At 40.1% G+C, this 27,157-nt stretch overlaps 2 protein-coding genes across 5 annotated transcripts; one reads left to right on the top strand and one right to left on the bottom strand.

The window, feature by feature from the left end:
• Positions 1-207: 207 nt before the first annotated feature.
• On the top strand, positions 208-5,910 carry gpr84 (G protein-coupled receptor 84). Of its 2 annotated transcripts, none has more exons than XM_036124574.1 (3): positions 208-226; positions 2,348-2,550; positions 4,025-5,910. In XM_036124574.1, the coding sequence occupies exon 3, from the start codon at positions 4,026-4,028 to the stop codon at positions 5,223-5,225; it is 1,200 nt and encodes a 399-aa protein (XP_035980467.1). In that variant the 5' UTR covers positions 208-226; positions 2,348-2,550; position 4,025; the 3' UTR covers positions 5,226-5,910. The 2 variants fall into 2 exon arrangements, with proteins under 2 accessions (XP_035980467.1, XP_012733608.2); XM_012878154.3 differs by lacking the exon at positions 208-226 and adding an exon at positions 1,220-1,443.
• A 5,437-nt stretch (positions 5,911-11,347) lies between these two features.
• On the bottom strand, positions 11,348-26,888 carry stat2 (signal transducer and activator of transcription 2). Of its 3 annotated transcripts, none has more exons than XM_021324351.2 (24): positions 26,630-26,888; positions 26,044-26,217; positions 25,806-25,950; positions 25,461-25,556; positions 25,012-25,104; positions 24,834-24,912; positions 24,628-24,707; positions 22,862-23,013; positions 22,567-22,725; positions 22,372-22,461; positions 21,512-21,571; positions 21,356-21,376; positions 21,177-21,270; positions 20,904-20,951; positions 20,730-20,813; positions 20,549-20,647; positions 20,286-20,421; positions 18,420-18,472; positions 18,023-18,108; positions 16,102-16,238; positions 15,822-16,010; positions 15,647-15,701; positions 15,351-15,442; positions 11,348-12,504 (listed from the first exon to the last, which is right to left on the bottom strand). In XM_021324351.2, the coding sequence occupies exons 2-24, from the start codon at positions 26,172-26,174 to the stop codon at positions 12,281-12,283; spliced, it is 2,403 nt and encodes an 800-aa protein (XP_021180026.1). In that variant the 5' UTR covers positions 26,175-26,217; positions 26,630-26,888; the 3' UTR covers positions 11,348-12,280. The 3 variants fall into 3 exon arrangements, with proteins under 3 accessions (XP_021180026.1, XP_012733604.1, XP_036007256.1); XM_012878150.3 differs by having other exon boundaries at positions 26,044-26,187; XM_036151363.1 differs by lacking the exon at positions 26,630-26,888 and adding an exon at positions 26,358-26,536 and having other exon boundaries at positions 26,044-26,233.
• Between the last annotated feature and the right edge of the window lie 269 nt (positions 26,889-27,157).

The raw sequence follows: 27,157 nt of genomic DNA, 5'->3' as shown, positions 1-27,157 counted from the left end.
TTGTGTGTAGTTTGTTTCTGTCCACTTGTCTTGTCAGCTTTTTAGATTTGTCTGATCTGTTCTTGTGTTGAGCCTCAGCACTGATGTCTGGTCTAATTACTTACTCTGCACACCTGCCTAACTCCAGCCCTGCTGCAATCACCTCTCACCGGTTTCACCTGCTTCCACCTCCATATAAACTGTTGAGACCAGACATCAGTGCCAGGTCGTCTTGTTGAGTTGATGGGTGAGTCTCCTCCTGCAGCATTCGGTTTATGTTTTGCGTTTGGATTTTTTTTTACCCACTTGTCTCCAGAAACCTGAGCCATCCTGTTCTGCCTTTCTGTCTCAGTATTTACCAGCCCTGTTAGTCTGTTTATTTTTATGCCGTCTTTTAGTTTGACGGTCTCTTTGGCTTTTTCCCTGTTTTTGATATTAGTTAATAAAAGAAGCTGATCTGAACCTCTGCTGGTCTGGTTGAATTCTGGGTCCCATGCCTCTGATCATTACAAAATGATGGTGTAGATTGTGATTCATCCAGATGTTTACATAAAAGAACCCTAGACTTCTTACTCAGGTTTTTTTCAAAGTGAAAGCTGTTTCTGATCCTAAACATGGTTGGAGTCTTTGGGAAGATATTCTTCAAGCACGACTTTCTGGGGCATTAATTAAGTCCAAAGAAAAGAAAAACACTCAAACACAAGCTTAGTGGTGTGGATGCAGCTTAGGAAATTACTGACCTCCACACGTGAAACCAACCAGCAGCTATGCGAACGCAAACAGGAGCACAAGAAAAGCTTGTTGTTCAGGTCAGGACTCAAGAGTTCAATCCACATCTCACAGACAAAGGAAATACTTTTTACGGACTGTAGCTCTGAAAGAGGAGTGAAGAAACCTTTTATATTTACCATAATAAGCAAACCCAAACATGGGACGTGGCTCAGGTTCCTTCAATTTAAAACATCTTTAAAACATTTAGCACAGCCTTGACGGAAACTCCGGGCGGTTTCACCAGTATTGACACCTTGAGACAACGGGCAGAACCTCCTCATGCATTGTCCTCATAGGGAAGTATCCCAGAGGAAACAATGACCAACAGCAACTTAGGGGACAGACAAGTAGACTAATGTGAGCTATCTGATCCCTTGGATTCAGTTTATTCACTCACCACTCCCTGCCAGAACGTCTGGTCTCGCTGTCTGCATATGATTTTTTTTCCACATTGCCTCCAGCCATTCCTGCTTGCCTGTTACTTTTAAACATTTTAAAACGCAAACACTGTCTGGCTTGAAAATTGGGTTCCCAGAGCTCCGACACATTGCATTGAGTAGTTGACTTTAAGGCAATCTCAACACTGTTGAGCAAGCATGTGGTGACAGTGGAAAGGAATGACTGCCTTTTAACAAGAATGAATCTCCATCAGCAGACCCAGAGGCAGAAGGACAAAAGCTGAGATGATTGAGGGTAAGACAGCTTTTTGTATTAAAGCAAAGGGGAGCTAATGGTAGAAGGAACTTTGTTACTGGCTTCGTCTGTGAGAAACACGTATTTAAATTGAGAAACACTGAGCAGGAGTACTATCTATAGTAGAAAATATTCAATCCTTTACTCCAATCTGGAGCCAAACTGAACAGTGTTGTTCTGAATCAAATCCACATCCCATTTTAGGCCAGGGAAAGCTGAGGCTAAACAGTTTAAGTGGGAAAGTCTCGACTATAGTTTAGTATTCTCCTGTAATATTCATTATTAATAATTATTAATTTCAGATAAAAAAATTTATAAAGCAGGAGAATAACTCTATGAGCTTTGTTCATACATGATCAAATGGAGAGGCAATAAAGCAGAAATCTGTACGATTGATACAGGATTTTAAATAAAAATGTTTTTTTTTTCATTTTCATATGAAACATGTATGCTACTTTTTACAACACAAGTACTTTTGTAAGTTATATGGAAAGAAAAGAAAACAGAGAACATAAAGTTATTGGCAGCAGTGGCAAAGCTGAAAGCTAATTCCAGGAAAGAGACACAGGTGTACACAGAAACAGTGTTTGTCCTGAGAACTGCTTACAAAGCCAACTCGTGATCAGAACTCAAGATGTCTTTAAGGATCAAAAAAAAGGAAAAACTTAAAGCAAAGCCTGACTTTCTGGATGCAAAATAGAAATAAAATGCAATGCTTTTTAGACTTCTGCACAACCCTGAATAGATTTTAATGTGTATTGGTGTGACATGCTGGTACACTGGAGTTCCAGTGCCACCACAACAAGGATTGTATTTTAACTTTGGACTGTAGTTTAGAATGAAGATTTTAGTGGTTATAAAAGTATTGAAACATTAACCTCTAAGGTAGTTTTTCTCTGTTGAGATCCCTCCTATGACAAGACAAGGCAGGACAAGAATTCACGCCTGCAGCAAAACCCAGAGAGTATTGCAGCACCACAGCCTAATAAAGAGGATGCACAGGAACGGTGATTTCAGAAGGAAGAGAAACAGGCGAGCCATCAGAACAGCAGAAGAATGACTAACAGAGACATCGACTAGGCGGACCTGTAGCAGAGCAGTGTAAAGGTAAGAGCTTTAGCTGATTTTCTTTCAAATCTACTTACATTTACATCATATGTCGCTGCTTCAAAAAAAAAAGCATGGCTTATTATCAACCAAGTGTTTTACTTTGTCTGATTTATGTGTTTAGTTATCAAATGTATTTCAGTGACTGAAAAGCAAACCTTAGATGAGATCTTTACAGAATGTTTTCTTTTGTTTAGACACTCTTTTTAATAAAGCTGCAAAGTTTTAGTCATTGATAACTATTCATAATATATGTCAATGGTTTTAGTTTTAAAACGGTTACACTTTTAATTTATTTGGGTGTTTTTTTTGCTGGTTTGATCATCTAAGGTTTTAATTAGAAGTTGGTGAAACTGGTGTTTTCTAATTGGAGCTAACCTTAATAAGCAGAATTACATCGTTTCACCATTATCAGGGGGAGCTATCATTTAGTCCGATACTGTTGGTCTGAGTAGGCAACCACACCGTTTCCTGTCACCTTTCAAACAGGAAACAATACTGAAGCTCTATAGGCATGTGTTTATAATGTATTTTGTATACAGTGCTTGCACAGTATTCACAAACGTTTTCATATTTTGTCAAGTTATAACCTCAAACGTTGTGTTTTATGTTGACCATATGTGATAGCCAAACATAAAGTAGTGCACTTTTTCAACGTGAAAAGAAAATGATACATTTTTTAGAAAAAAGTTTACAAATATAGACCTGAAGATTTTTTGATTTTTATTGAGACTCCCTGAATAAATCCACTGTAGAGCCTCCTTTTGTTGTGAACACAGCAGAAGGAGAGTGAGATTTTGGTAAATTAACTCTCTGATCAGTTGGAAGGACTGTTGACATCAGATTGTCAAATAAATTTAGGTCTAGCCCATTTCCAGACATTCTGGCTGTACTTTGAGGAGCTTTTTCCTGAGGGAAGATAAACCTCCACCTTAGTATCAAGTATTTTGCACATTTTCTTCGCAAATTGTCTCTCCTCTCGCCTGCATCTGCTGAAGAAGACCATCATCACAGCATGATGCTTCTGCCACCTTGTCTTACACAGGAGATGATGTGGTCATGGTGTTAATTTTCCATCAGTGTTTACCATGTGTACTGCTTTACTTGCCCCCCCCCCCCCCCCCCCCCCCCCCACCTTGCAAATACATAGTGTTGAAACTGCAACAGTCTCCAATGCTGTAAATCTTGTCACAAACTGTTCTGTTGTTCAGCAAATCTATCTTAACTATTTAAGTTCTTACTGTAAATATTTTATGTTACCAAACAAGAAGCAGAAGTTGATGTTCCTCCACTCCGCTACTGAGAAACCAAACTATGATTAGAGCCACACACGTTTCAGTCCGAGCTGCATAAGGAAGTAGTTCAGCATTTTGTCCACCTGTCGCATAACTTCCTTCTCAGGCAGTGACACAACAAAGCATTTTACTCACCGTAAACTAAATTAAAGGAAACCAACTTTTCTCTGATTTTACAGAATGGAGATGAATCACACGAACCAAACCGAGGACAACCTCTTCTCCTGCTACGACTCCTCGGTCATAGAGTACCGGTACTTCGCCGTGCTGTGGGGATGTGCCGTGACCGTCACCGGCACTGTGGGGAACATGATGACCGTCCTGGCCTTCGCCCTGGACCCCCGCCTGCGGACCCGCTTCAATGTGCTCATCGTTAACCTGGCTGTGGCCGACCTGCTGTACTGCACCGTTCTGCAGCCCATCTCTGTTGACTCCTACCTGCACCTCAGATGGCGCAGTGGTCAGCTCTGGTGCCAGATCTTTGGCCTGCTCCTCTTCCTCTCCAACGCTGTCTCGATCATCACCCTCTGCCTGGTAGCAGTGAGCCGATACCTCCTGGTTGCGAAGAGAGCGGTTTTTGACCGAGTGTTTTCCAACCATGGACTTGTTTTGCTCCTGATCTCAGCATGGGGTCTGGGTCTGGCTAGTTTCGGCCCACTCTGGTCCACTTATACGTTTGTGCCTAAGGTGTGCACCTGCAGCTTCCATCGCACCAGGGGACGCCCCTATACCACCATCCTGCTTTTCTTCTATTTCTTCATCGGCCTAGGATGTGTCGGAGCCTTCTACCTGCTCATTTACAGGAAGGTCAGGATTGCATCAAAAGCTCTGCTCCGCTATCGGCTGAGTCGAAACTCTTCCAGGAAGAAACCTGCTCTGTCAGCTCAGGGGACGGATGACAGCGGGGTGGAAAGTGGTGTGGGGAAGACATGCAGCTCAGAGATAAGCAGCCAAGTAGAACCAGACCAAAGCACAAACGAGAAAGAAAAGGCTGTTGTCCCATCTCAGAGCTCAGCCGCACCCCTAAAGTCATCAGAAGACAGGTCAGCGACCCGGACCGCTGCTCCCGCCTCTCACGCCACAACTTCGGGAGACGATAGCGAATTCAAGCGAGTGACCCGCATGTGTTTCACAGTTTTTCTCTGCTTTGTGTTCTGCTTCGTCCCCTTTATGTTACTGAACATAGCCGACAAAAACAACCGCGCCCCCCAGATGCTGCACATGTTCTGCGCCAACCTCACCTGGCTCAACAGCTGCATTAACCCCGTCCTGTACGCGCTCATGAACAGACAGTTTCGACAAGCGTACGGCGACCTGATCACCAGAGCCGCCGCTCCTTTCAGCTGCCTCTGCAGCCGACTACAGGCCCGCAAAGTCTGATCTCCTGTAACTTACTTTTGACTGACGTAAACTCAAGGGATTTTGTTGCTTCGAGCTGCCTGGCTTCTGTGGGTTCATGCATCAGAGTTCAGGGAGAGCTCCCCGGTGCGAAAAGAGCAAGAGGCCATAAAAGACGATTAAAGGCAAATTGTGGTATAGATGAAGCAATAAAATTAGTGCTGAACAATGCATTGCAGCAAGGCTTGGTCTTCATCATGGTGCTTTTCTGGTGGGGTACACACTCCTGGCCTGCATAATTTAACCAAAAAAAATAAATAAATAAAATAAAAGTAATGACATGTGATGAACACAACACAGAGTGGCATGCCACAATGATCCTGATGAAGCTTGGTCCCAGCATTGCTATGCAAAGTAAAGGTATTTTCAATGTTTCTCCCCTTCTTCATAGAATCCTTTGTTAATTTTTATGGCCTCTCATTTCAGCTTATCTTAGAAATTGCTCAAAGTAAAAAAATTCTATGCAGTTATTTGGTCATGTAAAAAAAAAAAAAGAATTGATTTTACATCACAGCTCCCTGCTTGTATATCTCATAGATATTTACATATATTTAATTTGAAGTCCATGTTTAGGTTAGACTTTTAAAGTGACTGTCCACAGATCTTTGTACAAAATGACCTATTATTGTTTGTTGTCTAATAAATTGCATTTTTTATTGGTTACCTATGTCATGAGGTCATTCAAAATGTGAAGGAAAAACCGGCCTATTTGTCATCACAGCTTTGTGGAAGGGTCAATTACGCCACACCAGAAAAGAGTTGTTGCTCAACCGTTTCAGGCCAGCCCCGGCTAACACAACACTTCAGCAATGCAGGAACTCGTGACTCGCCTCTGTCTCAACCCTGTGTTGTCTGTGCTGACTGGACATGACTAAAACTACCCATCCAGGTAAATTGCCATTTATGAGGATGTAAAAATGGGTGGAATATGTTTGGGCATGCACACCAGAGAAATGCTAAAGCTGAGAACTCTGACCCAGACTGGGGATTTTTTGGATGGCCTGAGGACACAGATCACACCTGACCCAGGTTTATTTAAAAGACAATAACAGCTGCAAGGTGTTATCTGACTCATGATAGTACAGGTAATACTTAGACACTCTTTAATCTACAAATCACAACTATGTTATTTAAGTGATTCATACTCCCCATGATACATTAACCCAATCATGCCGGAACTATGATATCATTCAGGAAGTATTTACATACATCTTTAAAGCTATAGTTTGTAATCCTGTTCAGAAACACTTTTTGTAATACTGGGTAAAATGGTCCTTTCATCCAGAAAGTAGTAAATACATTATGTAGTCACGGAAACCATATACTTTTTTAGGTTTCTTTCACTCGATCTTGGACTGTTTCGCTGGGAGATGCTAATGGCCGTTAGCCACTTCCTTGTTTTAACCTCTGCTACACATGCGCAGTATGTACTTCCATTAAACTAACAAATCGATTAAAAACAAAGCATAAAACATCAAAATAACAACAAATACGCCAGCAGGTTGTGGTAATCTTTCATTAAATGATGCAATCCCCCTGAAGAGCGTAAGAGCGAAGTAAGCCGGTTTAATAATAAATAAATAACTGCAATTAATGTATCAAAACATTATTATAAAGTATTGAAAGTTCACAACATGCACACGCGAGTGGACAACATATGTTTTGATTGACAATAAACTACTTATGAATCTTAAATGTGGAAATTTAAAAGAACCAACAACTATTATCTTCCCGACTGGAGGTTTCATGACTGAAGCACAATATTGTGGAAAAGAGGCCCAGGGTCAGGGTCTGTCTGCTGTGCAAAGACTCCCCCGTTCCAAGTGCTTCAGTCCCACCTGGCACCAGTCGAGGCCAGAGAACGGGAGTCTACGGAGGCAAGGGCTCATCCATGTGGGGGAGTTGTGGGACATTCAAGGGCTAAAGGAGCCGTCTGCAACTTGTATCAAAGGAGACAGTGGAAGTGAGATATGGTTGAGGAGAGTGGAGAGGAAGTGTATAAACCTCTCCACCCCACAATTGATTGTGCACACTCCCCGAGGCGACTTTTTTTTCATTTTCTTTTTCATAAGAATAACCCGCGACACTGTTCATCCTTTGCATTTTTGTATTTTGTTCACAGATCTTGCATCTGTTTGCTTCATTTTGAAAATAAATCTATTTTTGGAGCACATTTTTTATATATACACAAAAACTATAGCTTCTGGGAGTTTTCTTTTTCCATTTGCCAAGTGTCCGTGATTTAAACATACACCACTGGTTCCTGACTGAGCAAACAAAAAAGGCACACCTGAGGTTTTAAACTGAGTCACTTTGACTCCCTCCCAGGGTCACACAGAGAGGCTAGAGAAGGATGGGCAAACTGTAGCTCAGTGGCTAGAGTATTTGTCTCGCAATCAGAAGATTGTGGGTTTGATTCTTGCTTCTCTTGTGTTGCCCCTGGGCAAGGCATTTAACCCCAAGTTGCCTACTGATCTCTGTATCAGTGTACTCATTAGTGAGTGCAATTAGGTGAATGTAGTGCAATGCCCTTTGAGGGGTCTGTATGAGTAGAAAAGAACTATATAAAATCAGAGTCTAATTACAAGAAAAATAAAGTGACCACATATTTTACCCTTATCCAAAAAGAATTTGTGTGTGGTGTAGTGGGGATGGGTGATAATGAAAAAGAGAATATTTAGACTCTGCATCGTCTTCTCTGTATGTCCCTATATTGTCCTTCCTTTTAACAGCTGTTAATCTTGACTATTCTGACCCGCAGTTGTTGAGCAGCATATCCTAACAAACATTTTATTTTGGCAATGAACTAAAAACAGTCAAATAAGCTTCTTCTTTTTTAGCTTCCTGGTACCTTTTGTGTTTTAATCTTCAGGGTTAAAAATCTGTAGGATCAGCTCCCTGAGCTCTATCATCACCAAGTCTATATTCTTTTATTTTCAGGGGAGACATTCATGTACCTAATCAATGTCAGTGAAACAGGCAGACTTTGTGCAGCACGCGCACACTGGCAACATCAAGCCGTGTGGGCTGAACACAACGGGACAGAAGACTCCAGCTGGCTGCACACGTAAAAACTGGTAGAGGCACAGTGGTAGTACACGGGTGTAGCAGGTGGATCTGATTAAGAGCAGAGTGGTGGCTGAGGAGTGGACAGAGCTGATAGGGTGGTGGCTAAGAGGCGGCAGGGGTGATTCAAGAAAAGCCTGGAAAAGTCCAAAACAAACAACCAAAAACTCAATTCATGACATTCAGATCTGGTGAGTGATGCACAATGTCCTCTTTTATTGGCAGATAATTCGTTTTAATTTCCTTTAATATAAAAAGACTCCAAGATGTAAACAATGATCAGCCTTTGGGTGGCTGGTGTTACTAATATGTGTAATGGTGTCATGGATTATGCAATCTAATGATTAGATTGCCGTACAGTGAGAGACCAAAGAAGTGGTGTGCTTTGAGGAGCCTGGAGGTTTAGCTCCACCTCAGGAATATTAATCATTGACAGATGATAAAATAACCATCAGCGGTAGCACCAGTTTCCACTGAGACCGTTTTCAGGAACTTATGTGTGCATAGATTACAATTACCTGTGGCAAAACAGGAAAGCTTTAGTGAAGCGCAACAACAAAGGGAGGTAAGATAAGGGTAAGCCTTTAACATTCATTTGAGACTCAGACATTCATTGGTTGAAATAAATACAGATGAAATTAAGATTTGTATTGAATGATCAAAGATATTTTCAAATAAAAACACAAGTGGTTGTTTGAGCCCAACCTCTCTATTGAAGCTCAGGAATAATGTGGTGTCCAGGCTTTTTCCTTTTACCTCTTCTCATAGTTACATTAGTCATTAGTGTAGTTCGACTATTGTGTCTTGATAGCTTTGTAGATTTTTTTTTCAGTTTTCTACTGATAGAACAATCGAATTATGAATTCGATTTAATTTTTTAAAACCTTTAAACCTGAAAAATGTGTCTTTTGTTTTTACATCACACTAGGCATGTTTTATGAGAATGTGTTTACCTGTAGTGAAATGCACTTCATTAACTGTAATGACTCCTAAATGCTCCTAAATGACTTTTAGGAGTTTGGAGATTTGTTAGCATAATGCCAAGTAGGAAAGACATCAACAATGACCTAAGATAAGCAACTGTTGCTCCCCATAAACCCAGGAATGTGTCATAAGTTGCAGCCACTGTTTTTGTTGGCTATCTTGATTTTGGACCATTTTGGCTTCTTATTGTTTCTGTTCTTTCTTGGATTCTGTTCTTTGTGCAGTTGTTTAGATTTTTTTATTTCATCATGTAGCTTTTTGTGTTAGGTTCACTTTTTAGGTCCTTTCAGTGTCCGGTTAGATCCCTGTTTCTTCATTTCTGTGTTGAGTAGTCATTTTCTACCAGCTTCTCTGTTCAACTTCCACTTTCAACTGTGTAGCAACAAGATGTGTGAATAACAAGAGAGTAAACACAAGCTAGTATTTAGCTTTATATGCTGAAAATGTATTATTCCAAAATACAACTTTTGGAGACTTTTTATTGCATCCTTAAAAGATCTAACAACCATGACACTTGCCATGACTAAAATGTTCTTAATTGATACTTCTTTAAGAAGTTTGAAATGTTTTCTTAAAATTTTTTTTGTCATGTTTTTCATACTTTTATGATAGTATCATTATGTCAGTGCTTCTCAACATTGGGGAGGTAAGTAGCATGATAACTATTGTTAATAAACTCCAAAAAAAAGAAAAACTCTATGTAACTGAAGTTTGATTTATGATGGCTTGATTTATGCTTATTTATTTACTGAGCATTTATTTATTCCTGTATTTATTTTCAAATATCTCAGTTGGACATAGCTAGTTAAAAATAACATCTTTCCGGAGAGAGAAGATTTTTGTTTCATCCTTTGATTTGACTGCAGGTACGAGTTGGGCAAGAAGCCATTTATATTGTTGATAGCATTATATTGTTTAAGTGTATCAATGTTGAAACATTCTACTTGTTAGAAACCATTATGTTATAAATTAACCCACATATATTTCAGAAATTTTAAAAGGTATTCTGAGTAATCTTCAGAGTGACAGCTTCAATGTGTTGAAAAAGAAAACAAAAGTTACATTTTTGACCCAACAGTGTTTCAGGAAATGGCAAAATTTTCACATCCTTCTAGTCTATTTGAGTGTCCCTCAGTGCAGGAGTTACCCTTACCCTAATAAAAGAAATTAAAACTTACAATGACAAACAAAAGCAACATAGTATTTTTTAAAAAACACGTGTAAATATGAGTAGAACTGGACCCAGCAGCTCACACAAAGCAGGGAGTCCCTAGCAAGGAACAAATGAAAGAGATCAAATATGATGGGAGGAATAAGGAGCAGAAAAAACGGGTCTAATGATCTGAATGAGCTGCAGCTGATGGAGAAGCTGAACCTGGGCCAACGGAGGAAGGTTGACTGGAGACAAACACAGAAAGCAGGTAAACGTTACACCATGAATAAAGTAAAATGCAGCATAAATTAAGAAAAACAGGGCTTGATACACAAAAGAAAGGAACAACTTTTTTTGTCCTGACAATGCAGTTTAGATGGGGCTTATTTTTGTTGCACAATTTAAAACAATTACACAACTTTGCTATTTTTAAAGAAATATTATCCCTTACTCATTCTCTTCATCATAAACTAAATATAATTCAACATCTATTATCCCCAATTATCTGACCTTTGCTGGCAATAAAAAATAGATTTATAACCAAAACCCATACAAATTCCTGTTTTAAAGATAAAATACTGCAAAAAAAAGTGTTTTTCTTATAGCAGTTTGGATTGGGTAATGTTGAATGTTATTTTTGTGATAGGATTAAAGAGTATTATTCTATTCTATATACATTAATTCGACAGGGGATTAAATATACCATGTTATGACTTTTATTTAAAATTTATAAAAATAAATGTACCTAAAGCATTCCTAAATTTGTTCTGTACTTTTTAAAGCTGATCATGGTTTTAAGATAATCTTATTTCATTACACCGTAGACATGAGCTAGCAATGGCTACAGAAGCATTCAAATTGGGACAGACAGATTCGGTCAGTAATCAAGATTTGAGGCAAATCCTTTGAACAAAATTTATTAAATAACTCAAGTGGATCAAATTATCAAAAAGAAGCATTGATTAACGGGGAGACAAAACAATACGATTTTAAATCTCAAATAAGACAGATGATTAGTAACGATTCACATTAGCTCCACAAATCCAAATAAGGTTACATGAACCACTGAAGAAAAACACAGACTTTCTTCCCAAAACTTCAACCTATGTGAGATTGAAAGAACAGATAAGAGTATGCAAAAAAAAAAAAAAAAAAAATGTTCCTATAGATGATCAAGTGGGCTTATACAGGCAAATATGGTTGTGGTACAGACAGAACGGAAAAGCCAAGCTTTGGAAATAAACATGAAGTAGATAAAACAAGGGAAAAGGATACATTTTTACAAGTTACACAGAAATTATGTTGTTTTTGTTTGTGATAAGGGAACATTTTAATTAAATTAAGCACATTTTGGCAGAATATCGATAACATGATCACAGGAGTGTCTTTTTCTAGGAACATTTTTTCAAAAGGTCCGTGTGCTTCAAGGTGAAAACATCAAAAAACAATGTTTGAACCCAGCAGGAAGACAATAATTTAAGTGCCGCAATGGCGAAATGGTGTAAAGTGCTTCGTACAATACTCCCCACCATGGTCAGTTTCCTTTAAATCCCTTTTGTGCCTCTGATCTTCACATAACGGGTTGCTAAAATTCCTGGTTGGCAGTTGATATAAACCGGCTCCTTCAGTCATCAAAGTTTTGTTTACATGAAATATTACACAGGTGAAGAAGATTGGCTGCGGGACATTAACATGATAGGAAAATAAACAAGCTGTTAACGTTTATGTTCAACTTCTTACCTGCATCACATTAGCATACATGAATTTTATGATGTAAGCAGCTAAGGCCTAGCCGAGGGATATTTGCACAGTGCTGTGGCAGGTATGCGCAGATCTACTGGAAAATGCCTCCACAGGGTTGTGCAGGCAGGAAGTTAAGTGCAGGAAGGCTGAAATCGGTCGAGACTTGATCTTGGTGACTGAAGTCAGAGTCAAAAATGTTAGGGTTGTCCAAAAACAACTGCAGCTCGTCAACAGGGTGTTCAATAGAGCCGCTCAGCATGGGGTCCTGAAAGGGTTCCAGTTGTAACGAGAGAGGATGAGACTCATCCTCTTGTTCTAGGGGGGAAGAAAAACAGAAGAGAGAAAGTTGTTGCTTTTTTGTTTTTTGTTTTTTTTGTTACTGTGGCTGAATGTGTTCTACATGATGCTGCTCTTAAAGAGGAAGTGAGAGCGATTAAAAATGGAATTTGGTTATGCCCACAACAAAAAATAAAAATAAAATTAAGACAGATTCTGTATAAAAGCGCAGAGAAGACCGAGTTGATCCAAGTATAATTAAACACCAGTAGTTCAGTTAATAACACAATGAGGCTTGTTTATTTATCATTAATGTATATATTGATAAAACAACTATAAGATTTAGGAAAGTACAGGGGCATCTCAGCAAGAACGAATATCATTAAAAAAAGTTAATTTAATTAATTCAATTGAAAAAGTGAAACTTGCACATTAATTAGCTTCAATACATAATGAGGGATATTTTCAATGATTTTTTTCTGTTAACTTTGATAATTATGGTTTCTAGCTAAATAACCCCCCAAATTCAGTTTCTCTGAAATCAAAGCAAAAAAAAAAGAACTAAATTATTTTGGTCATTCAAAGTGATACCATGGTCATTAAAGTATTGGTACCTTTTGGCATTGTGGGCAGGTACCAAGTCCTGCTGGAAAATGAAATCAGCTCTAAGTGCTCTAAAATGTCCTGGTGGAGGCCTTCAGAAAACACAGTGGACTAACAGCAGTGGATGACATGGCACCCCAAATCACCACTCACTGTGGAAACTTCACTCTAGACTTGGAGCAACATGGATTCTTTTCCTCTCCACTCTTCCTCCAGACAGAAATGCAAACTTTAATTTCATCTGAGAAGATGACTTTGGACCATTGAGCAACAGTCCAGTTCTTTTTCTGCTTAGCTCAGGTAGGATGATACGGATGTCTGTCTGCTTCAAAAAAAAAAAGGCTTTAAGACAAAGAATGTAAAAGTTGAAGCCTACGACCTCTGTATGTCGGAAGAGTTCACCTCCTATAAATCTCCCAAGAACTTCTTGAATAGGCTTTGCTTCACAATCCTCTCAAGAATGTAGTTATTCCTTTTTTTTGTCAATACGTTTTTCTTCCTCTCAACTGCACATAAGTTTGATTACAAAACTTTAAACAGCCAGCTTCTTTATGTAGAAATTACCTTCTGTGACTTACACTCACCCGTGTTATATCTCTCTGTGGGTAATGAATCTGTACAAAGTCTTGAGTTTCACTTTTGAATTGAATGATTGAAAACAGAACAACTTTTTGATCTCTGTTTTACTGAAATGCACCTGCATGTGACTTCTCAGACCCTTTCATGCATGGTGTCGTACACGCGATAATCAACACTGATCCTAACAAACATGGAAACAAGTATAAACGGCAAACATTAAAATTATTAGTAGTATTAGTTTCAGTGTCTGCATAAATGTTTTTCTAAAGACATATTTAGTAAATTAGTAAATCGCTCATACCATGACAACCAATCAAGCCAAAAATATGGCTCCATTATCTTTGATTTTTTTCCCAGTTAACCCCCGATCATTTTGTTGAATAAGATAACATGCAGTTGTTATTTTCATGAACTGAAATGCAAGAAGGGAAAATCTAAATCAGCCAGATTGAATGAACGTGTTAGTGACCATCACAGGTAACCCAGAAACAGAGAGACAACAGGAATGTGCAGGCAGAGGAAGCACCAAACAGTCCCATGAGAGAAATGGGGGTCTCATTTATAAAGGGTTCGCACACAACGGGCCCTAAAACTTGCGCACGTCACTTTCCACGCAAATGAGTTGGGATCTATTAAGAAACAAAAAAAAACTTGATGGGAAAACGTGCGGTCCTCACGGCAGCTCTGACCCAGGGGTACGGCTTTTTGCAAACGGGGGAGATCGGCGATGCAGATGGTAAAGCGGTTAATTGCAGCCAAACTGCATCATGATTCCTATCAAACATTCAATTTCACTCCATATCAGACTTTAATCATAGATTGACTTCATCATAAGCATTCAAAACACCGGTGCTATTCATGCTTGCGCTGGTGATGCATAACTATACAAAAGCACCTTACAAATAAATTTAAAAATGCTCATTAGTCAAATCTTAAATAAAAGTCTACACAACATTTTATCGGGGTTTTCTACCATCACAGTTCTCTCTCCGATTAATCACTAGAGTGACGTGTTCGACAAATCGGCTTCCTAAAATGCTTTTCCCACTTTTTCCCCGTCTCCCTCCCTCTGCTGAGTGTCGATCTGAGCGCACAGCCTCAGAGGAATTTCAACTGCTGTTGTAAAAAATCGGATGAAATCCGTGCTCAATCAGGTTTAATTATTAAAGAGTTTGTTTAATGTGGGCAACATCAGTGCTTTTTACCTCTGATTTACACATTTAATAAAGGCCTCTGTGAAAATTTTCCGGAGTTTCTTTGCTTTTTCTACGTGTTTCCTACTTCGCCATGATGAAAAAAAACAATCAGCTGACTCATTTTTCCATATTAACATTCAGCAGGTGCTTTGCATTGACGATTTATAGCTGTATCTGAGCGTGTAGAGGGCTGAACAAGAGGTCGAAACCTGGAACGCAAACATTCAGGTACTGGTATGTGCGCATGGTTATATAACACAGATTTTTTTTTTTGCTGTTTGTTTTCTTGCCGTACGTACCCTTTTAGTATGGATTCTATGCAAAGTTTTATAAATGAGACCCCAGATGTTTAGCGCCATCACCAAACATAGAGTATGCTCCCGGCTGAACTCGAACCACACCACACGGCCAAACTAAAGCAGTGACAAAGCGCTCTGATGACGAGAAATGATTGGTTTGATGAGGGGGTTGTAGCTGGATTGGACAGCGAGGAGAGCCAGGACTCACCAGCTGCCTCTCCATACAGGCCATTCATTGGCTCCGGGCCTTCACCCTGTGTCATGTCACAGTGCATGGGAGACCTAGCCTCCAGTGTGTTCCTACATGACCAATGACAAACAGTCATTACAACAACCAGCAGCTCATATGAGTAATAATAGGGAGGGTATGCTATTTCTTTTTTCTTTTTTTTCATTATAAAAGATGGGTTGTTTTTATTTATTTGTTTGTTTTTGTTTCATTTCTTTTTTCTTTTTTTTTTTTTTAGACAAGTCAGTGTAAATTATAGAAGAAAAAACACTTACTCTTTAGAAACAAACATCAGTTTGGTTTTGATGTATTTCAGGTAAGGATTGTCACCTGAAAGAGTGAAGATAAAATATATTTTAATGCATTCTGCAATTATTTAAAAAAAAAAAAGCATTTACAATATAGAAAACTATGTAACAATCTTTTCTGCAGTAGCATATGAAACCATACCTCCACTTATCTCAGAGTACCACTTTCCAAAAGCTTCATCTTTTGGGGTGTCGGGATACAGGAAAAGTAGAGGACTTTCCGGGATGTTTTCGGCTTCCAAGATCTGGAAATTCCTGATGATTTCGTGGAACTGGATCTGGTTGAGGTCAACTTTGGTGAAGGGCTGGACCGTTTTTATATCAGGCTCACCTACAGTCAATGGCAGACACAAATGAGTAATAATAACAGTCATCCAGGTAGAAACTGGGCCTGAAGTTATAGTGAAATCAAAATATCAAACCGTTTGCGTCTATTTCCACCCAGGAGAAGGTGATTCCTCCCACCACGCTTTCACTGAAGCGCAACAAGAACGTGCCCCTCTTCTTCCTCCTCAGGAGGAGCTTCTCTTTACCTTTGCTCACAAAGCCCATGATGAGACTGTGTTTTAGAAAGAAAGCACAGTGTTTCCTCTTAGATTAAAACCTTCTACACATCCCTTAGTCTCATTTATCTAAAACGCTGATAACATATTTGAAGTATTTTAAATATACTTCAATATATTTAAATATAAAATATACTGTTGGATCTGCAAAATCATGGTGTTTTAATGTTAGAAATAAAAAATGATCTACTTTGCTGGTATGTCTAAAAATAAACACTAATAAGCCACATACAGCACCTTGAACACGTATCCATACAGGCTGTGTTGTGTTCCTTATTGGGATTTTGTGTGACAGAACAACACACTGTAGTATATGATTGTAAAGATGAAGGAAACTGATACGTGGTTTTACATCTTTTTCACATTAATAAACTTCTAGAAAAAAGTTACATTGCATATGACAAATCCATGCATTTCGGACTGAACGGGAGAGTTTTTACAGGCCACAGAGATTTTTTTTTTTTTTTTTAATAAACCTCCCTTTTCTGAATACATAATGATTACTGTCAGGATGGAAGGACGATTTTACCCAGTATAACAAAAGTGTTTGTTATACTGTTTGTTACACTGTTTGTCGGTGTTTCTGAACAGGATTACCAACTATAGCCTTGATAAAGAACTAGTGTTAAGGAATGCCCTTTAGTGTTCTTAACTGGGTTGTGGTCTGGACTTGGACTAGGCCATTCAAACACATAAAATGCATTGATCTAAATGAAGCAATAGTATCTCTAGCTGTATGTTTAGGGTATCTTGCCCCCACCCCCACCCCCGCCTCAGGTCTTTTGCTAACTTTAACAGGTTTTGTTCCAGGATTGCTCAGCGTTTTAGCTCCATTCATCTTCCCCTCAACCAAAACCAGCGTGCACATCCCTGGAGGGAAAGCACATCCACACAGCATGATGCTGCCACCTCCATGTTTCACCGTGGGGATAACGTGATAGTTTTCCACCACACGTCATGTTGTGCAGCCACTATATGGCTTGTGGTGAAAAGAAAATTGGGGCTTTAATAATAATAATAATAATACATCAAACTTGTATAGTGCTTTTTTGGACGCTCAAAGATGCTTTACAAAACAATTTTTAAAAGCAGAAATATCTGAAAAATGTGCTGCGCTTATACAAATGCACACCACACTATTCAGATTTTTATTTGTAAACCATGTATCCTTTCCCCCAGTTGGTCGTGGCGGATGGCCGTTCTCACTGAACCTGGTTCTGCTGGAGGTTTCTGCCTATTAAAGGGAGCTTTTCCACTCCATTGTCACTACATGCACACTCAGTATGAGGGATTGCTACAAAGTCCACTACAATGCAGATGACTAATAAAAGACTAAAAAAGATACTGTGACTGTTCACTGTGGCTACACCCTCTTTCAGGAGGAGTGAATGCAGCTTGTCAAAGAGTCAATACAATCTGCTGGATATCCTAAAAATAAAACTTTTTGACCAATCTGTCTGAATGATTTGATTGAATTGACTGTGTAAAGTGCCTTGAGATGACATGTGTTGAGAATTGGCGCTATATTAATAAAATTCTATGTCACAGGATGTGCGCGTTGATCTGTCCCATAAAATCACACAAACACACACACACACACACACACACACATACGTAGTATACTTTAAAATATTAAAGGGATTTAAGTGTGTAGAAACATCGGCAAATGTTTTACCAATGACGCTAAATAAAACAAAACACACTTATAATGATTAACAAATGCATGATGTAAGCGCCCCGGTGTGAAAGGGTTGGGCCATGGTGTGGAATGCAGGCTCACCCTTCTCTCCAGAGGTCCTCCAGGTAGGTTTTCACCATCACCAAGATGCCATCAAACCACACAAAGAAAGTGTCAGGACTATTTTCCTGGAAGACACAGAAATAACAATGAAAAGCTCTATTTACCTAGAAAATGTATCCATAAATAATCTTTGTCCACGCAAGCAGCTCAGGAACAACCAGTGATAATATAATAATAATATAGTAAAAATACAAAGCTGTGTAAAATGTTAAACGTCCTTAACACTGTCACAAAAACCAAATGTGCACACTATGGCTGTAATTGTAAAGGAAAACAAAACTGTAAGACAAATAAAAGTTGAGGTGTACATATGTAAAGTTGAACATTAATCGCTTGTGGTAATTTATGTAAATATCGCCGGGCTTCACGCTCTCACCTTCATAAATTTTGACCACGTCACTTTGCAGGGGTCATAGTTCTGCTGCTTCCCTGGCAGAGCACAGAAAGAGAGAGAGCTGCATTATGCAAGTCCATTCAGTGCCACCACCTGTCATAAAACAAGTCTGAGGACAAACACGTGGGAGTATTCCCTCTAATACTTTTCAATATGAATTCCTGTGGAAATGTCTAGAAATCGTGTCTGCAGGTTTTACAATCTCCACCCTTTGGTCCTTAACTCTTCAAATGTAGAATAATATACAGCATATTAAACCCAATTACTTAACACAGGCAATTTATGAGGTAAATGTCAATATTATTAGCAAGCCAATAGGCAGGTAATACATTCTTAAAGTGCCTAAAATATTTATTTTCTACCATGAGGCTGGAACAATGGCCGCCAAGTATGTGCTGCCGGGTTTGAGTTCAGCGCCTTCAGGATTTTGGGGAAGTGGGGTCCTAGTGGTTAGAGCTGCGAGCTTGCATTCTGAGAAGGCTACAAGTGCCCGGTTCAAACCCTGCAGAGTGCTGCTGTGGGCCCATGAGCAAGACCCTTAGCCCAGGAATGCTCCCGCAGCTCTGTAACAAAGCTGGCCGCTGCTCTTTGAGGGATGGGTGAAATGCCGTGGCGGGAGCTTCTGCGATTTTAATTAGCTGGATAATGTTTGCGATACAGACTTTACTTGGATTAGAAATAATGTGACATTTTGATTCAACAAAGTTGTTATACCCCCATTAGCCCTGTCCTGTTGATTTCTTCAAAAACAGTGCTGTAACCTATGAAGGGAGTGAAACCTTATAAATCAAATATTCTACCCAAGGCCTTCAGAGTTTTAGATTTTGCTCTTTTTTGTGTTTTCTCTGTGCAAAGCACTGTAGGACTTTGTTGTAAAAGGCGCAATTCGATTTCCATGGTAAACGAGCACAGTGTTATATGCCATGTGTTGTTCTTCATATTTGAATTCAAAGCCTGAGGACCAGAGGGTGTTTTCTTATTTCCTGTAAAAACCATAAAAGGGAAAAAAGGTACTTTATTTATACCCTTACAGTAATAGCTCCTATAACTCTAATAAAGCCGTCATGAATAATATTTCACTTCATTTCTTCCCCACAATGTTGTCTATATTTACACACATCTTTGAAACAAAACAAAGATAATATTATAATATTGGAAGGGAAAATACCAGAATATCAGCTTATTTTCTTAGTAGTTAAAGACGAGCGCAACGTCCACAGCAACTCTCATTCTCGTGACTGACAGCATGAATAAACAGCTGCACTGTCACCATGTTTCCAGTGATTATAAATTGTCCAAATCAAAACATTGGAGGTAGTTAAAGCTACATATTTTTCCCCCCTGTGTGATAATAAAGCAGACCAGAGTTTTCCTGTTCTGGGTCTTCCAACTGGACCCCAAGCATACGGCCAAATCAGATATGAAGAACGGTAAAGTCACTCTTTTGGCCCTAATAAAGCCCTTAAGACATGTGAGCAGAGCTGAAAAGGTGATCAACGTACAAACTCAAACTAATTACACCGGTTCTGGAGGATGGGAGGAATCGGACGACACTCCAACAAACTATTGTGAGAAAATTGTGGAACGATACCAGAAACATTTGACCCAGGTCATAGTTTCAAAGGCGATTATATCAATTACTAAGGAAATGTGTAAAACTTCTGAATCTGCAGGAAGGTGAGAAATTTCCTAAAACAAAAGTGTCTGAACGTGAACAAAAAACAGTTTTTTATACAAAAGTGGGTTTACCTGTATATATACATTACACATCGGCAGCCCCGTACACAACAAGTTGCAACGCACGTTTCTCACTGCGTAAACTTCTTAATGAACTTTGTAAGAATTTACCAAATAGCTTGTGGGCGATCATGTTGCGCTGATCGTCATCCAGGCCCCGTTTTGTGGCAGACAGAAACTGCCAGCTCAACATCTCTGCAAACTGTGGCCAAGGAGCTGCAGGAACGTTGGCGAAAAACATAATATCCTGGACAAAGACGCAAACGTTAACGACGATTCACTCCGAATGTCTTGCACACGTCACGTTAAAGTCAACCTCTACAATTAAAGTGCAATGGGCCTAGTGATGCGAGGTAAAGAGAGCGGTTTTTCACCTTTGGATCCAGACTAAGCATGTTGAACCAGAGGATAGATGCCCAGGCACTTTGCTGCTGGCTGGAGTTTGAGATAATGACCACAGGAAGAGAGGAGGCCTAGAAGGGAGGGAACGGCAGCTTTATCGCAGGTCAGTTACATAAATTAAAAGAAGCAGCAAAAGAATAAATAAATCTTTACCTGCAGCTCTACTGAAAAGCCTTTCAGCTCAAACACAGTGTTGAAGTAGATAATGTGCAGCTCCTCAGTAACACTCAGCGAAATCTGTTAATGTCCACAAAAACACACAATCAGATCAGATCCACAAAAAAAAAAAAATACCTGAGGGTTCATGAAGTACTTAATTTAACTCACATCACTGATTCCTCTTCCGGCCCCTCCAGATTTCTGCTCCCTCAGACTCTGAAGACAAACAGCACAACTCAGGTTAAACTTGTTCTGACTGCAGATGTTTAGCTTTGGATTGGTTGCTTAATTTGATAACATTTACTGTTACGCGTCATAAAGTTTAACCTGGGAACTATCTGGGTGTTGAAATTGTGTAAATGCTTTAAAAATATTTAACTGGTAAGCATTTATCAAGTTGCCTGTATGAGATGTACGCCCCACAGATCTATTATCACTCACCAGATGTCTGAAATCTGCAACCATTCCTCCGCTGAGGCTCTCAGCTATGTTCAAATCTTTAGTCGCAGTTCCCAGGACATTAAAGCGCCGATATCTGAAAACAGACCCGGTTTAAGCGGAAAGAAAATATTGTAACATGAAGGCTGAGACGAAAAAAGAAAAAGAAAAAAAAAACTCACCCTTTGATCTGAGGAGCCTCCCTAATTTCAAGGATGAGAAGAGGAGGACGGCGACCAGAGAGAGGAAATAACATGTCATCCACCATCGCATGAAGGTGAAAAGTCAAGGCGCTGTGAGTTCTAACGTTTAATAAACCTGTAAACTAGAAATCTTACCTGGACATGGACACGTTCACTTTCATGGAGTGGTTCAGTTCCGGAAATTTCACCAGCAGTCTAAGATGTGACGCGTCAAAACAAAGAACAGGGTATATTGAGGCTAACATCACAGAACAAAAGGTGATAGATCAAAGTAATATACTGGGGGGGGGGGGGGGGGGGGGTCACATCAGTCATTGACAAATAAATGCAAAATAATCTATCAAAACTGCAGTAATTGTTATGTAATAAGCTACAATACAAGTAACGGGGCTTGACTTTAACTATAAAGCTGCATGTTTTCATGTGTCTACAGAGACGAACCAATCAATTGTCCAGCGATCAGAGTACTGATGATTTTCAGCTCTGATCATGGGTCACAACTTCTGGTCAATTAATGGATCAGGCAGGTATTTTGATAAAAATCTTTTTTTGTTTGTTTATTACAATTTTGGTAAAGTTTAGAGACACAAGGTTAAAAATACAAATAGGGATAATCTTGTAATTTGTATTCAGAACAATTATCCCTATCAGATAACCCGTAGCAACTTTCTAATTAATCTGTTATGGTCCTTAGCAAATAAAATATCAGAAACAGCCAAAAAGGATGTCATCAGCTCAGCCGTCAAAAAGAAACCAAGGAATCTGTAATGTATTGGATCGCACAACTTAATAAGCTGAGTGGTGCATCTCCTAGTGTTCATTTGCTGGATTTCCTATTTAACTACAATAATCAGAACTCTGGAAAAGAAGCGACAGCCACCTTCCAAATGTAGGTGGATTTCTTTTTTTTTTACTGTGAAGTAATTTGCACGACATAAACTGAATTGAGTATCTTTTTACAGTTTCAAAACTTTTCAAACTTGCACAACACTGACCTTGTCTTAACAGAGAACTGGACATTTGTACGCAGAACCAGGGGTCCTTTTCCCTGGGGCATGGATGGCTGCGTCTCAACCACAAACGAACTTCAAGTATCAGACAATGACAAAAAAAAAAAAAAAATAGAATATCAGTACACTTTCAAAGAAAATTCAGTGAAATACAACAGACTGTCCCTTAATACCACAAACCTCTTGAGTAAGTCTTTAAGAAGATCGTCTGCTCTCCTCTGTAACGTAGGTTTCTGGACCTTAACAGGGTCGTTTTCATAGGACATTTTTCCTACTAGCTCCTCGAGCTTATTGAGAAACTCCCGCACCTGGAACAGACACACTGCCACACAGGTGAACCTAGAAAACAATAAGAAACAAGACTTAGGAGCTGTAAAATGAGCTAGCCGAGTTATTAAACTAACTGACCGGAGCTCTGGAGCAGTTTTAAAATGGACGGATGGATATGATCTGGAGCAGGTGGGGAGAGGCGTACCACTTTTCCAGCTGATCCAGGCAAACATTGTCTGCAGCACCGATGCAGGATTTCTGCTGCCTCCTCTGCCAGTCCACCAGCTCCTTCCGCACCAGCAGGTTGATCAGATCTTCAGCTCGGTCCAGAAGCTTGTTCAAGTCTGCTAGAGTGCTCTAAAAATGAAACGTACAAGGTAAGTGAAAGCTCTTAACATAATATATAGAGTTTAGGTTAGAGTTTGTGTGTTTATGTGAGATATTTTTCTGAACAGAGGATCGTTGTTGGAGGGCGTGGCTGGCTTAATGCAGATCACACTTCTGTCTGCAATAACTTCATCCTAATGTGGGGGATATAAGAAGCTGTTGGACAACCAGTCTTAAACTGATGATCACCCTTTGTGGGAGAGTCAAGCCTCTATGTGGTTGTCCCTGAGTACTAAGCTCTCCTCTGTGGAAGGTTGTGCTAGTTCATCTCAGATCAGCTTACTCCTCATCTTCTCTGTACCTCCAAGGTCTTCCAACCCCGGTTCCCCTCCAGCAATTCTCTCCACGACAGACGTCTTCTGCTTTTTTGTCTCTCTTGTTGTGTCTCTGCTCTGTCTTCTGTAACCCCAGTCGGTCGAGGCAGATGACCGTTCACACTGAGCCCGGTTCTGCCGGAGGTTTTCCTTCCCGTTAATGGGTGGTTTTTCTTCCCACTGGCGCTTTATGCTTGCTCAGTATGAGGGATTGCAGCAAAGCCATGTACAATGCAGACGACTCTCCCTGTAGCTCTACGCTTCTCCAGGAGTGAATGCTGCTTGTCGGGACTTTGATGCAATCAACTGGTTCCCTTATATAGGACATTTTTGACCAATCTGTATAATCTGAACCAATCTGTATAATATGATTGAACTTGATTTTGAAAAGTGCCTTGAGATGACATGTTTCATGATTTGGCGCTATATAAATAAAATTGAATTGAATTGAATTGAATTCTGAAAACCCACCCGCTCCAGGGTCATCCAATGCGGCGCCGTCATGTCCAGCTGTCACCTGCCTGTGCGCTCTCCAAATACCCGGTTCTGTCACGTCCCGGATCCAAACGTTCACTCTGCTCTGCTCACCTTCACTGCACAAGAGTCCCTGCTGGAACCCAAGATCTCCTCGATGTTTCCCTCCACAGCCCACCGCCAGGACGTCCATAACCCCTTTACTCATTTCTTCAACAACTGAACAGTAAGTCTTATCAGTCCTCCTCACTTCGTATGATCGGCCACCTAACTACTCGTCTCTTTCTCTTGGACGCTGCCGAACCACAGATGCTGGGATTGCCTCAAGCTGTGCGTTATCTTCATTGTGTTATTGCAAGTCAACTTTTGACCGTTTCATCCAGAGTCTCCTGAGTGGTTCTGGATGTGTGTCAGCAAATGTACATGCAAACATGAGATGTGGAGGTAACAGCAGAGACGCAGCAATCTGGCTTTCCATGGTCGATTGCACTAAGCAGTTTTGTGAGGTCTGGTCTGCTGATTTTGACTGATTCGGATTTTTCTTCTAAGGACTAGAACAAACAACCGAGATAACAAGACATGCCATTGGTTCTGTAATATAGTTGGTGGTTTTTGAATCAGATATAATTTCCCTTTTGTTTGTATTTTTCTGTGAACTCAAAATGGGATCAAAGTATGTTGGCTGAGTTTGTAGAGCGAAAGCAGTTTGAACTCTTACTTTGGGTCCGTTTAATCCGTTTTATCAATCAGCAAAATGTTAATTGTTCACACTTAATAAATATAAATAGCTTCTTACCTTTCTACATTCATTCAGTCTATTGATTAGTGACTGAAACAGTTTCATTAATCCATTCCTCTGTGCTTCATCGGTCACAGCTGCATAACAGTTTCCATTGTGGGTTGAAAGTTTCCATGTAAGAGAAAAGAGCATGAAGCTGTGATTCAGACCATTTTACTCAGCATCTGACTGAAAATAGAAAAAGAAGTCTTTAACGTCCCAACCTTCCATCTTGTGGGTTTGATATTTAAAATCAAACTCATCTTGCTGCTCCTCCAGGCATATAATCGCATGTTCCAAACACTATGTGCAAAAAATTTCATCAACAGACATAAAAAAAGAGATTGATGAGCGTGCTGTAGTTTCTATAACGTGCACATTTTTAACACAAAATAATGCTACCTGCACATCATTCCTCAGCCCGGCCATTTTCCGTTCGAGCTCCTGCTGACAGGTTGTCTCCATGGCTTCCTGCTCAACACGCAAAAGCTGCACCTGAAACACAAGAGGGGGGATTATACGGTAGGGGGAAAATAGCAGGGAGTTTTTTTCTAATTTAGTCACACTGAGACAACTATGTGTATTAAAGGAGCAGTTAAAATGACGCTAACTATCCATAGTCTCCTCAAAAAGTATAAATATAAATAGCAGATTAATGTTAATGTAAGGTGGAGCTGATCTAAAGTGAACTGCAATAAGACTGACAAACACCACCAGGCAGGTGGCTGACAGCTGAGCCGCACATACCTCAAAAGAAACAAATGCTGTTTGTATTGTGTCGTGCAGCAGGGTGTGTTGTCTCCTTTACATTGCACGTACAGCACATTAGTTAAAGAGGAGTTGCCCCCAACCTGTTCATCCAGCTCAGCGCTGTCCAGGATCTCCTTCTCTTTCTCCAAAAACCACAGGATTGTTTTGGCCAAAGCACAGGGATCGTCCTGATACCTCTGTCAGATACACGAGTCAGGTGAAAATCAGCAAGAAAGAAATGAGGAACTGCTACAACAAACAACACAATGTGGTCACAGTGTTTACAAAGTACTTTTTTTTCTCCAATGCACAGAGGCTTTTGACTATCTTTACAACCTAAAATGAGTTTGTCGGCTTAAACATAATGCAAATAAATTTAAAAAGACACTGGGGCTATACAGAAGGGTAACAAACCTAATCTTGGGTGATGTCTTTGTTTTGCATACCTGGAAGGTCTGTTTATAGCGTCTGATGTTGTGCTGCTGTAAGAACGACTCCTCCTGAACAAAGCGGCTGTGCTGGATATCCAGATTCTCCAGCAGGACCTGGTACAGCACCATGGCAAGGCTGTAGTCCCTTGCCGCTCGTTGCCTGAAGCAGATTAACAAGATCCAAACGGGTTAAGCTGTGTGCAAGCTACAGTGCATAGTGACCAAATAAAATCATAGGTTATCGGTGCCTTACCACTCCTGCTTCTCAATCCAAGCCGACAGGTAGTGGCGAACATCCATAGGCAAACCATCCCTGTCGTAGAGCTCATGTAGCTGCTGCCAGTAGCTGTCAGAGAGCTGCCTCAGTTTGTCCCACTGAGCCATATTCTGGGATTTACTGGGAACACAACAACGAGCAAAGGCACACCTTAAACCAGCCAGATGTAAGGCAAGGCAAGGCAAAGCAAATTTATTTATATAGCACAATTCAGTACACAGACAATGCAAAGTGCTTTACATGATTAAAATACAGGAAATAAAGCAGAAACAAAGCAAGTAGGAAAAAATGTAGCTGATCTACACCTGTCAACACGTCTTTCAGGTAACCATGACATGTTCCAAATCAGATGCGGGGGGGAACAAAGTGCAAACGCGTGGATTGAGCAATCTGACGAGTTATAATTGACTGCAAGTTTTTAAAGTGACATAATATGACTAAAACTAGAAGCTACAAAATCACGAATAGCGATTTCACTTTATTTGCAGAGCAGCTGCATTGTTGAGGAAGCGTCAACACCATTGCCAGGGCAGAACGCAGCAGTAATAACACGTTTACTCACCTTATGCTGAGCTGTCGCAGTCCACGTAAAAATAGTCAAGTTACTAACAGCTAAGCTAGGATAGATGCATAGCCAGCCGTCTTTTTAAACTTCGTATGAAAAACAGAGCTGTTGTTTTGTCACTAAAACAACTGCTAAGGCAGAGTAGGCGTGTGGATTTTATTTCCCCTTTCTTGTCTTCTCGCTTTGTCTCTAATTGGACAACACTTTTCCCTCCCAAGGTGTTCTCGAGGGATGAGCTAGGCCGCCATTTTGGCTCCACCGCCATAGCTGTTTATTGCATCCTAGGAGCCGAAATGTCTTCACATGTCACGCTGTTTCCTCACCAGCCCAGAGCTAGCGGCTGATTGGTCGAATTTTTCCGCGAAAAGCGCATCTGATTGGTTCCTTTTGGACGTCAATCAGTAGCGAGGCGAGAGGGGAGCAAAATAGAAACTTACGGCGATGTTGTTGCCATTAGTTTCCCAGAAATGACGTCAAGAAAGTGATCAACGAAAAGCGGAGCATGTGACGCACCAGAAATCACAT

The sequence above is a fragment of the Fundulus heteroclitus genome, chromosome 20 (genome assembly GCF_011125445.2).
Source record: "Fundulus heteroclitus isolate FHET01 chromosome 20, MU-UCD_Fhet_4.1, whole genome shotgun sequence".
NCBI lineage: Eukaryota > Metazoa > Chordata > Actinopteri > Cyprinodontiformes > Fundulidae > Fundulus > Fundulus heteroclitus.
Note: the sequence above shows the minus strand (reverse complement) of the source record. Positions and strands in the feature narration are given on the sequence as shown.